Raw genomic sequence first — 12,671 nt, forward strand, 5'->3', positions numbered from 1 at the left:
GGAAGGCAGAGCACTGATAGTGCAGAAGATCATTCAGGGGAAGTTGTACACCCTGATCAGCTATTACGGTTCTAACCAGTACAAAACAGAATCCCTAGAATGGGTTGAGAGGCAACTGGGGGGCCTACCTGAGGGGGAAATAATATGGGCAGGAGACTTCAATGCGGTGGTGGACCCGACCCGTGGCCACACGGGGGGGCCCAACGCTCGGTCAGCAGAGGATCGAGCAAACCGTGAGGCATGATTTTGGTCTGGGGGATAGAAGATATGTGAATGGTGAGGAATCCAGGCAAAAGTCAATTTACATATCACTCTTCCCCTCACAATTCCGCATTGAGGTTAGACTTCTTTCTGATGTCCCAAACAACTTTGGGCCAGACGGCTGGCGTGGATATACTGGCTCGCACACTATCAGATCACACCCCTGTTCTACTGACCATTAACCTAATGGGGCATGAAAGGGCAAGACCCCCTGGAGGTTTAAAAGTGAGAGACTCACGGACGCGGTTTTTAGAGAAGGATTGACGACAGCCATAGACCATACTTTGAAATCAATGAGGGCTCTGTGGACTCAGTGGGGACCCTCTGGGAGGGATTCAAGGTCATAATCCGAGGGCAATGCATTGCTAGGGAACCTGGGATCATAAAGCAGATCAGGAAAGAACTAGCTGAAAAGAAGACAGCCGTTCACATCTTACAAGACACCAACCCCACCCCTTCACACACCCAACAGGCGGACATAATGCAGAAACTCCAGGAGTTCCACACACTGGCACAGAGGGAGATAAAGTACTTGTGGGACAGGGTGGCACCCCGACTATATTGTGAAGGACAGGCACCGGGGTGGTCGGTCGCCAAAGCAACCAGGAAGAATAGCCACGAGGGTAGGATTGCGGTGATGCCTGATGAGAACAGGGTAGACCAGTTTGAAGATTTAAAAATAATCCAGGAATTTCACAAATTTTACACAAGCTTCCCAGGCAGATGTAAATTCGTACCTGGAACAGGTGGGGCTGTATTGGTGTACTGAGGAACAAAGGGAGTGGCTGAACCGACCACTGGCATTGGAGGAGGTCACTGGTGCAATCAAAGCTCTACCATCAGGGAAATCTCTGGGCCCAGATGGGTTCACGGCCGAATTTTAAAAACACTTTGTGGATAAACTGGCCCCTTACCTGCTACAGGTATATCAGAAGGTAGTGAACACAGGACAACTGCCGGAGTCCCTTAGGGAGGCAGTGGTGGTAGTACTGCTGAAGCCCAACAAACCGGGCAACAACTGCTCCTCCTACCACACGATATCACTTACCAATCTTGATAATAAAATATTGGCCAAAATCCTGGTGACCAGACTGTCCCCGTTGATGTCAACACTAGTCAGTGCGGATCAAGCAGGCTTTATAACGAGACGCTCAACATCTTGTGGGCTCAGGAGGATGTTCAGTTTAATAACCGTGTTACCGCAGGAGGAACCGGCAGTGGCGGCCCTACTTGACACCACTAAGGCGTTCGATTCAGTCGAATGGCCATTTCTGTTCATGATCCTGCACCGTATGGGCCTGGGAGAGTTGTTTATTTCCCTGATATCCTTGCTGTACAAGGACCCAACAGCAAAGGTGAGAGTGAACGGGCAGGTAACTGGGCTGATAGCACTCAACGAGGGACGTGCCCATTGTCCCCTCTATTGTTCTCCCTGGTGATAGAACCCCTGGCTGAACGGATAAGGGAATTACACATACCAAGAAGGGTCCAACTACACACCCACAAAGTGGTGATATCTTTATATGCAGATGACATGGTGCTATTTATACGAAATCCCACCACCAACCTCGACCCGATTATGTTAGTAGTCCAACAATATGGTGACCTGTCAGGGCTCAGAGTGAACACCAGCAAGTAGATCATATTCTCCCTAACAGACGCAGTGAAACTGTTTTAGGAAACCTGGGGTTTTCAATGGGACATGCTTCAAACCTGCTACTTGGGGATCACTATAGCCAGGGATAGAGGGGTGGTATACCACAGTAACTATGCACGAGTTCTAGAAGCAGCTAAAGTGGCAATGTCCAGATGGAACTCGTTACGTCTCAACCTCTATGTCAGGATATCGGTGATCAAGATGACTTTGCTCCCTAGATTTCTCTATATATTTCTGAACGCACCCACGACAGTGCCCAAGGCATACTTCAGAGAATTAAGATCGGCTGTGACACAATTCATCTGGACAGGCAAGCAAGCAAGGGTATCCTGGGACAAACTCACGGCACCCTTATGGGAGGGGGGGCTTAGCACTACCAGAATTTGAATCATACTACAATGTAGCACAGGCCTGCTTTCTTTTATACTGGTATGGGGGGAAGAGCGACCTGAGACACGTGGAGGTTGAGAGAGCGATCGTAGCCCCAACAATGTTGAGATCCTTAATCCTTACCGCCCCGAGACGAACACACAAAGTTAAAAACATGGTGGACCTGACATGCAAGGCATGGTCTCACCTAAAGAGGAAAAAGAAGGAGACATACTATATTCACCCAGCCTTCCGGTAATACATATCCTGGATGTCCCCCTATCTGGAGAACCGAGATTTGTATCCCTGATGAGAAGACTCGGGGTGACAAACTTTGGACAACTGTTCCCCAATGAGACATTCATAATGATAGAACTACTGAAAGAAAGAGGAGAATTGTCAGCATTAGACGTGTTCTTATACTTCAGGCTCCTTGCGTCACTAAAGCAACTATTTCCATCCTTCTCCAAGCAACCCCAGACCACAACCACACTGGATAAAATGGTACATGGGAACATGGGACGCCGAGTAACGTCCGAACTGTATGCTATGGCTCTAACTAACAGACCCGCTGATGCACCCTCACCACGGGAGGTCTGGGAGAGGACACTAGGAGGAGAAATACCAGAAGCGGTGTGGGGATACTGTTGCAAGATGATCAGAAAAGGGGCAATTTGCACAAGGTATAAGCGGATTCGTTTTAAATACTTACATCAATACTATTACACCCGGGCCTGGCTGAAGGACCTCTTCCCTTTGTCCTCAGGCAAATGTACTAGATGTGGGCAAGAGGCAGCAGGGTTTCTCTACATGGCATGGGAGTGCGGGGAGATCAGGTTATTCTGGGAACAAGTTTTCGAAGTGATAGCAGGTATCTCAGGACAGGCGATAGAACCCGACCCAGTGTTGGCCCTACTGAGTTGGTTCCAAATCAATACCTAGGAGTGTTAGGAAACTGCTGGGTCTCCTTTTGATCTTGGCCAAACGGTGAGTGGGGATGGTGTGGGGCGGGAAGCAGAGCCCCGAAGGTCACACAATGGCCCACATACATTCTATTCTGCAATGATATGGAAACTAGATGGGGCAATTTGCAAGGTAATCGATGGGGGGGACAGACGTATGTGGGATGCATATACGCTCTATCTGATCAGACAATCTGAGAGCGAGGAAGATGGACCCCCCTCACCACATGGAGAGCCCCAACTACTCTAAAACGCAGAAAGGTACTCGCTGATACACAATTACCTGCTCTAGCGGACAGACCGAACAAGACCAGCTGGCAATCCGCAACGCACAGACTTAATGTAATAGAACATTTCTCCAGCTGCAATGTACCGGGGAGAGAAGGTGGGGGGGATATTTTGTTTGGTTTAATGTTGATATGTTAAATGCCAATAAAGAGAATAAAAAAAAAGTACCTGGGCATCTAATAGGAATGCCTGTCAAATGCCTATTATTTATACACATGCCAAATCTGTTGGCTTTGCCAATGCTTGTTTTTAACTGGACTCCAGTGAAGAAGATGCATGGTGCTTATAAATCAAGTGGCTGAAGGCAGACCTGTTTAAGACATTTTTATTGCACCTGTAGCACATTTACAGTTGCAGTTTAGTACATTCTCAGAAGACTGCTTTGAAAAAACAGTGGCAGGCACTTTGAACGCAAAGTTTGAAGGTAAGGCTTGATAAAGCGTGCTCAAAGCAATCCTAGGAGAATGTGTGTTGGGCAGGGAGTGGGAGAAAATAGGAATGGTCATAGGGATTAGCATAGCCATGGGCAGTCAACGGGTGGGTAAATAACCAAACAATACCTACAAGCTTGGTCCCTCCTCTGCCATTTGTTCCCTAGTTTCGGTTTTAAGCTCCATTTAATGATATGATATAATACGATATGGCATTTATAACGCGCCTATACACAAGTGTTTCAAGGCGCGACGAGGCAAGGGAGGGGGAACAGAGGGAAGACAGACAACGATCCTACTAGGCCAGGTGTCATTCTGATTGCGCAAGTGCATGGGCAGGGGAAGGAGGAGAAGTGCGAGGGGGGTAGGGCGAGAGGACAGTGCAGTACATGGAATAAGACAATAATAAACAGTAAGTAAAAGTACGGCCAGCAGGTGGCAAGTGAAAGAGTAAGTGCAGACATCCGGTGTCAACTGCTGGAAGTGGGACCGTAGGGATACAGAAACAGTCACCAGGTGCAGGGGCTGCTAGGAAGGCAGTGCAGGAGTGCGACTGGCGGGGGAGTGGACCTGGGCCCAAGATCTGAGTGTGGCCAGGTAACCAGTGCAGTTTCAGTGTCAGCCAGGAAATCAGCAAGGGAGAGGAGGAAAAAAAGCAGACGCAAAGAGAAAGGTTTTGAGGTGCTTCCGGAACCGAAGATAATTTTCCTCAAGTTTCAGGGAGGCAGGGAGGCTTTTCCAGAGGGAGGCCCCAGCCGAAGAAAGAGATCTACCACCAACTCGTTGCTTGGAGAAGCGACTGACCCTGAGAGATTGGAGGCAGATGAGCGAAGAGCTCCAGAAGGAAGGTATTCAGGAAGAGAGAGTTGAAGGTATTGAGGCCCCAGAAGGCCTTTTGGACAATGCAGAGGGTTTTGAACTTAATCCTCGCAGCCACTGGGAGCCAGTGCAGAGATTTCAGTCCTGGAGAGATACGATCCCTGGGCTTGAGGCCAAGGACAAGTCTAGCAGTCCTGGTCTGGATAAGTTGCAGAGGGCTGAGAGTAGAAGCAGACAGATTTAGAAAGAGGCTGTTGCAATAGTCCAGCCTGGAGAGAACCAGGGCTCTGGAGACAGTGAGCTTCTGGGTGAAGGAGAGGAAAGGAAGAATACCTCTGAGGAGGTGCAGCTGGTAGTCTGACTTCTTAGAGACGTCAGAGATGTGAGGAGAGAAAAAGAGTGTAGAATCGAAGATGACCCAGAGATTTTTTTCCTTGCAGGTGGGAGCAGGAAGGGGGCCAAGAGAACCCTAAAACTAAACAAAGTCATTTTTTCTGCTAAAAACCAAGCCCAATGAGCGACTGACTAGGCTTCATCACTGGGGAATGGTTCTTAATACGATTTTGAAAAGACTCACCCAAATTGTTGAGTTTCAAGCTATGCCCATGACTCTGGATGAAGAACCATTAGCCAGCAATACACAGAAGCGTGAATTAGAAAAGGCAAGATTTTAAGCGGCACAACGTTTTCCATTTTTCTTCCGTCTGGGTGATCTGGGCTCCTGACTGGGGAGAGTCACAGCACAGTGGAGCAAGAACAAAAAAGGGGGGGTTGAGCGTTGATTTACATTTGCTGTCATTCACTGACATAACCGTTAAACGGCTAGACATCAACGAGTACGGGGGCATAACACAGGAATGTCAAATTGCATTGCACATTCACCACAAATGCTGACTGTGCTGCATCAGGCGGAAGTATTGGCACTGATGAAACAAGTGCCTTTCCCATTCCAAGCGCAAACTGTTGGCATTGCCACTGCTTGTTTAAACCAGTCCTCCAGTGAACCGTCCCTCTCCCTGCCAAAAATGCTGAGGGTGGCACAGCTCCCTACTCACAACTACTGTGAGAAGGAAGAGTAGAATTGATAAACTGATTAAGGATAAGCCGTACATCCAGCGAGAGAAAGTTAAACAAGTTTGTCAAACATTCATATTTTGGGGTTAAAAAAACGTCCTGTTCTCTCACGCTCTGTGAGTGCCATTTCTGGATCTTTCCATCCTCTCTGGGCCTGTCACCTGGTCCTACCTGGTCCTACCTGCTGCATGCTGTCCTCGGGCCCCCATCTCCAAGAGGGGCAGTGGCTCGTGGGAGAAGCAGGGGTCTAAGAAAGAGGTGCGAGGGCCTGGGCGAAGCTCAGCCGACAGCTCTGGCACCCTCAAAAAAGAAAGCAAAAGCCGGTCCAACTCCCTGAGGCCCGGCACCCTGCCTCGGCCACACTCGCCCCACTGAGGGGAGGACATTGTTATGACTTAAGGCCCTTCCGAGGGCTCCGCACAAGGGTGGAGGCAGCATCAACCAGGGCGCCTGTCTCATCACTGTCAGTATTCAATCAAATCAGATGGGTTACAGCTGTGACTGCCAGCATGGGGAGCCGGCTTCTACCAGCCACTCATAGATGGGGTAAGAGGCGGAGGGGATGAGGGCAGAGGCAGGGAGAAAAGGAGATGGAGAGGGGGAGACGCAGGGAAGAAAGATCATTTCTTCAGAATTCCATCCTCGATTACAGCACGGCAACAGTGATCGAATGCTGACATAAAATGGTTGCCCTCAGTGCAGAAACACAGACTGCAGAACCAATGGCATCCTCCTGACCTCATTATCTGCACAGCCAATCAGGTCGTGTTGCATGTTTACATCACGAGACACTGGAACACCACCCACAAATCAGTATATGGAGAATTTGAAAGCCATTTTTTACAAAAGACATATCTTTATCAAAACATATTTATTTTGAAAACCAAATACATCAAAATAATAACTTAAAAGATGTTGTAAATATTTTTAAAAGCATCAATCAAGTCAAATAACATTTTTATAGCATTAACAGATGGCAGCTGCCATTTTGGAAGTACTAATGGCTGACAAATTCACCACACAGTAGAAAATCAGTCAGAGTGGAGAACAAGGTGTGTTGAGGGAGGAGATGGGTGGAAATGGGAGGAAAACCCTATAGATTTCACTTGTCGATGGGCGGTAATGGGTGGGACACATGGCCAAACTACATAATATCCATCCTCATATGTCAACCTGCATTGAAAAGCATTAAAAACCTGCATCCAAAGTACATGTTTCAAGCTCTCATGTTAAAGCTCTTATTTTAATGACAATAGTTTTGGCTTTATAGTTAGCACTTTCAGCGCCACCCAATAGCCAAAACTAAAAATCAGGTCCCATGTGTGGCCTTACCGTTTAATGTGGTATGTGGGAGCACAGTCTTTTTAAAAAAATGGCTGAAAGGAGTTTCATTTTGTATTCAGTCATATTATCAGACTTACATTTTTTCAGAGAGCCCCTTAATGCAGGGATCATGACAGCAAAAGTGTGGTGTTATATTTGTATGTTGGTATGGTTCCTGGGTAACCATCCTCAGAACACACATGTGAGGTTAAAATAGGAAGGTGCCCGTTCTGGGCTGTGAGGCTGTGTGTGGATCGAGAGGGCAGACTTGAGATGGTGCAATACATATACAAGAGTTATTTCTTTTTTCCTGGCACAGCCTAGTCTCTGTGATACTTTGCCCGGTGTTTTGGCCTGTTCTTTTTCATTTGTTTTAAAGGGATGTGGCAGTTTTCAGTCTTGAACTTCATGTGTGCAGCCAGTGACACTTAATTCACTATCTCCCTAATTCATCCTATCAATAGCTTGTTGAGCTTGTTCTCCAAAAGAATTATTTGGTCAGATAGGTTATCCATTTTATTTTGCACCTGAGACCATTAAGACCGCTAACTTAAAGCGCTATATAAAAATAAAATATTAGTATGGATCCTTCCTCCCGCTCCCGATTTCCTCATCCAGGGAAGACTTGGTGAATGAAATAGGAGTCCTATTATCCTTGCTTGTGTTTCTTCAGAATCATTTCTAATTGTGACCCACAAAACTTACAGGCCAAAGGCCATGTTTGGAGTTGCTCTGCCCCTGGATTTCCCACCAAGAGTACATCCTAATCGAAGGTGTCAGTGTTTTGTGTCATTGTGACAGTGTAAATCAGTCTAGAATTAGGTAAATCAGCCTCTCTGTTGCTGCAATGTGAATGGGGCCATCCTCTGCCTTATCTGGGATACATTGTGTCTAGAAGCCGGTAAGACACTACAGAGGCTAACGCATCCACTGCGGAAGTCTGTGGCTAACCGGAATGTTACACTTCAAATCCATTAAGGTGCATTCAACCTTTCATCCGCCCATGGTTAATGCAGAGGGTACTATTGATTTGGGTTAAAGTAACACTCTGTGCTATATGAGTGTACATTTGTTATCCAGAGCCACTGCTTCTCCATACCACTTTGTATGGTAGTTTAAAATTACACGTACTACTTTTGCTCTGTTTATTGGTCTGGAATTTATTTTTGAACCAGTCTCTGAGCTTGACCATACAATTTGTGCTTAGTTTGAATTGATACATTAAGGTTAGATGTGCATAAACAACATCCTCTGGCTCCTGCGAACCGCAAAGCAATTGTAACATAACAAATGGTGAAATTACTTGGCTTCTGTCTAGTCCACATTTAGGCTACTCAAGGAACCCAGCTTTGTGTATCTCGGGTAACACCGCACAGAGACAAATATGCACTGTATGGTTCCTGCCCAGGGACTTGACCAGCGGCTACTCATAATCCAGTATACCACGCTGCCACTAACAAGCTGGTACAAACCAGAGATAGCCTTCTGCAGACAGGCACAGCACAGGTCAGCCAACCTACCCACCTTCTGAGACTGCTGTCCCCTAGCCAGACCAGTGTCAATCAGTATGCAGGGAAAATGTTGCCAGCAAAAATATAGTCAGTGAAAACGTTGTGGTGAAAATGCCTCTGCAGCGAAAAAGTTGCCAAGCAAAATGTAGTCAAAAAATGCAGCTAAAAAGTAGCCAAACATATAGTGCTCATAGGGTAATAGCTAGGGTTAAGGAGGGCTAAGGAAGGTTTTGTGGACTTGCGATTGCTTGGTTTAGGGCAAGGATAGGGTAAGAGTAAAGATTTTGGTTAGAGTCAGGGTAGTTGCTGCAGGGCTTGGGTTCGGTTAGTCATTAGGGTAGATTAATTTTCTGGGTAAGTGTTAGGGAAGAGGTTATGGTAAAGTTAGGGCTAATAGAGTTATGGTTTGGGTAAGTGTTAAAGAGGGGGATAGGGAAGTTGGGGAAGATCGGTGATTCTGGCGTAGGATATGGGGGTTAGGATAAACCTAGTGGTTAGAGGAAAGTAAGCATTAGGGTAAGTGTTCGAATTGCAGTTAGGGTTAGGTTAGGATTAAAACACGGGTTTGGTTTAGGGCAATGGCTATGTCATTTGTGGCGAGCGGGTGATGGGGTTGGAGTTTTTCTCTATTGATTTTGCATTGAGTAAAATGCAAATTAAATGCTTTAGCGCACTGAAGGGTTATTGTTCTGTACATTTCATGGTAGCAATTAGAGTTGGGGGAAGGCTTAAGAAGTGAGTTAGGGTGCTTGTGGAGGTTTGTATTTAAGGTTTGGGTCATTGATAGGGTTACAGCCGTGTACACTTAAAAATAACTTTTTCTGACCTCATTACTGGCAACATTTTAACACTTTGCATTGAATGACTACATTTTTTAAAACACAGTTCTGCTGGCTATATTTTCACATGACTACATTTTCCTTAGAGCCGTGTCAATCTTGCTACCAGACATGGACGATTCTCTCCTTCTCTGGCCAGCCTAAACAATGGTACTTCAACTGCACGCATACCTCCTCAGCCACATTGTGTGGCTGTCATTGTAGCCACACATTCAAAGCACTGTGACGCTATTCCCAAAGGGGTTGGGGAAGTCTTACGATGAAAGGAATACATGCATGATAAATAACTGAATTTGCAGCTGCCAACAGGCCTGGCGTTTCTGGATAGCTTGACAGTTCAGGATCCAGGCGTAATATGTCTTAATTCTCAAAAATGTAAGAATGAGTTTACAGATTGTGAGGATGTAAGAGTGTCCTACAGTGGTATACCTCCACCCGAGTGACTGGCATGCTCGTCTTCCACCTTGTTGGATATCCTTTACCATTAATGGGACTGGTATACAGGGACCTGCCCAAATTTTTGAGCACCAGTAAAAATAAAAAATAAACATATTTTCTTGATACACAGAAAGTGTATTGCAAAAGGATCGCTATCACAAGTCCAACAGTTGCACTCTTCCGCTTTTAGGCAGTAATAACAAGGGGCTACCGAAAAAGTTACACAATTTCCCATCCGATAAACTAGTCTTCTAGTCAAGTACACAAGCTTAGTAAGACTAAATCAGTGTATCATTGTGGAAGTTCTAATCCCATACAGTTAATATGTCCTCTAACTAATTACATTTCTATGATTGACCCACTGCAGAACATTGCAGCCATTCAATGAAGTGTTTCATTTTGACTTCTTTCTTTTCAGCAATCAGAAGGTGAGGACGGAGCCATGACCTTTGATGTAATGCTGGACCACCAGGGCGTCTGCTGCATCGAATGCCGACGAAGTTATACGCACTGCCAGAGAATTTGCGAGCCGCTGAACGGCTACGAACCTTGGCCCTACCACTACCAGGGATGCCGCTCCGCCTGCAGAATTATCATGCCATGCAGTTGGTGGGTTGCCCGAATCTTGGGTGTCGTGTGAGATTGTTCACAAGAAGAAAGACAAAAGAGAAGAGCAACACAAATAAACTGATGAGACCAAAACCGACAACGCATTAAGAACATTTTGTGTCAGCACGCCTAAGTGTGTCAGCATCGAGCATCACACATTCTAAATGTAAATAGAGCTTTTGATAAAGTCAATAGTGTTCATTTTCCGAGATGCTGCGTGCAACTTGCACTCTTTGAAACATACAATAAGAGGGGTAAATGTGCAATAACACACCCAGAAAAATTATATTTGTAAGTGTTTTCGTATAAACTGTTTAATTCACTTTTACAATCTTGTCTTCTTGTACTTATTTTAAACACTCTGAACAGTTTTGATGATTTGAAAAAAAGAACTGGGTGTGTATAGTTTTAGGTGAACCTTCTACATTGTAGCCTTAAATAAAACATAAGTTAAGCTGCTCAACAGTAGAATGCATGGGTGCCTTTTTAAAGTATTTTACTAACACACCTTTGCTGTTTCCTTTTCTGCCCCCAACATTTACCGATGCGCTATGGTCTTAGAGCGAGAACTCTAGGTGATGTCCTAGGAAACGCCCACGTAGGATCCGACAACAAGCGTTACCCAGTATTACGGTGTCACTTGGTCATCAGTAAAGTTCAACTGCTGTTTTTGTATGGAATTATCGTTTCAAGGGACATAAGCGGTCAGCGTTATATTTTGCACTCTGGGAGGTTTTGCTGCTATATGTAGGTGACATTCTGTGAAGATTGCCAAAATCAGATGGGGATGCCAAACATGATTTTACATTGATTACAGTTGCATTTTAATGTCAAATAATATCTGCTCATTGCGGCTATTTGTCCTGTTTGAGTTAGATCACCATTTCTATGTCGAATTAACTTTTTGATTTCACTGTAGTTTGCAAATACATAGCTCCACTTAGTCCATGTGACAAAGTTTATATATACCCAACGCAACTATTGTGGAATAGGCAGAAGTGGAGGAAACATTGTATCAAAGATGGTTGGATGTGAAATTGGGGCCCAAGTGAAAAAGTGTTTCTCCAGGAGCATGGGCAATAGGCAACCTATGCGGCTCGTCGCCCATCCTATCCTTTTATTTTCATTTTTTTCTTCCCTGTGATCTGGCCATGGTGCTGCTTTCCACTGCAGCTCCTCACTTAACATTCCTGGGCACTACTGTTCCGGTTATTTCCAAATTCATAGAAAAGTGCCTTTTTCTCATTCTGTAGGAGTCCTTTGGCAGGCATATTGAATTACTGTTTCGTTGTCAGACATATTTGCACTCTGAATACTTAAAGTAAGAGCATAAACTAATTTCATATATTGATAACCAACTAGATATTTGTTGGGCAGGAGGGATAGGGCGAAAATGTCGAATCCTATCACTGCAACCCGGAAAACATAGGGATTTTTTCATCAAATGTTTGCACTTTTCTTCCGCAAATATAGATGGTAAGTGGGCTAAGAGTATTAATTAGGCATGGAGGCAAGTTGGAGAGGTGGGCTGCAGGGGGATTGCCTCTGCATTTATTTGTGAGAAGAAGTACAAAAATGCGGGGCAAAAGATGAGTTATTTTCGGCATTCGGATGTAAAATATGCACAAGGCTCACATAGATCTGGGCAGGGTACTAATGGTCTTATTTCCCACAGCCGATGGCTAAATATCCTTATTAAAGTCCCCATTGATAACCAACTTTGCTTTGCTAAACCCATTAACTCTGGGGCGTAAGCCTTTAACAACCAGTTAAGCTTGTAATAGCAGGCTATAAAAGGGATAGTGAGGCCTGGTCATTCTACAAATCACGCCGCCCAGCTCACCATTTCACAATTGGCCAATGAGTTCCTTGTCTCCATCAGATGTGAGAACTTGTGATGCATCAGTGGCATGGGCAAAACACATCGCACCATCTGGTCTAGGACTGATTGGTCGTAGGGAAGGCAGCAGGTGAGCTTTTGAAGTTGGAGTATTTAACTCCAAGCTTTTAAAGCTGGGAGTACAAAGATTTTTCTAGGGATGAATTCCATTCGCAATGTAGGTATTTTTTAGATCAGTAAAAATATATTT

General features: G+C 45.3%; 1 protein-coding gene across 1 annotated transcript in view; it reads left to right on the top strand.

Annotated features, from left to right (window-relative positions):
* The window catches only part of CNMD (chondromodulin), a 106,059-nt gene extending 95,015 nt beyond the window's left edge, over window positions 1-11,044 (top strand). The window contains exon 7 of the mRNA XM_069639878.1: window positions 10,391-11,044. Within this exon, the coding sequence (XP_069495979.1) occupies window positions 10,391-10,612 (222 nt within the window). The 3' untranslated portion in view covers window positions 10,613-11,044. The remainder of the gene's footprint in view (window positions 1-10,390) is intronic.
* Window positions 11,045-12,671: the final 1,627 nt, after the last annotated feature.

The sequence above is a fragment of the Ambystoma mexicanum genome, chromosome 7q (genome assembly GCF_040938575.1).
Source record: "Ambystoma mexicanum isolate Mex_15411 chromosome 7q, UKY_AmexF1_1, whole genome shotgun sequence".
NCBI classification, from domain to species: Eukaryota; Metazoa; Chordata; class Amphibia; order Caudata; family Ambystomatidae; genus Ambystoma; species Ambystoma mexicanum.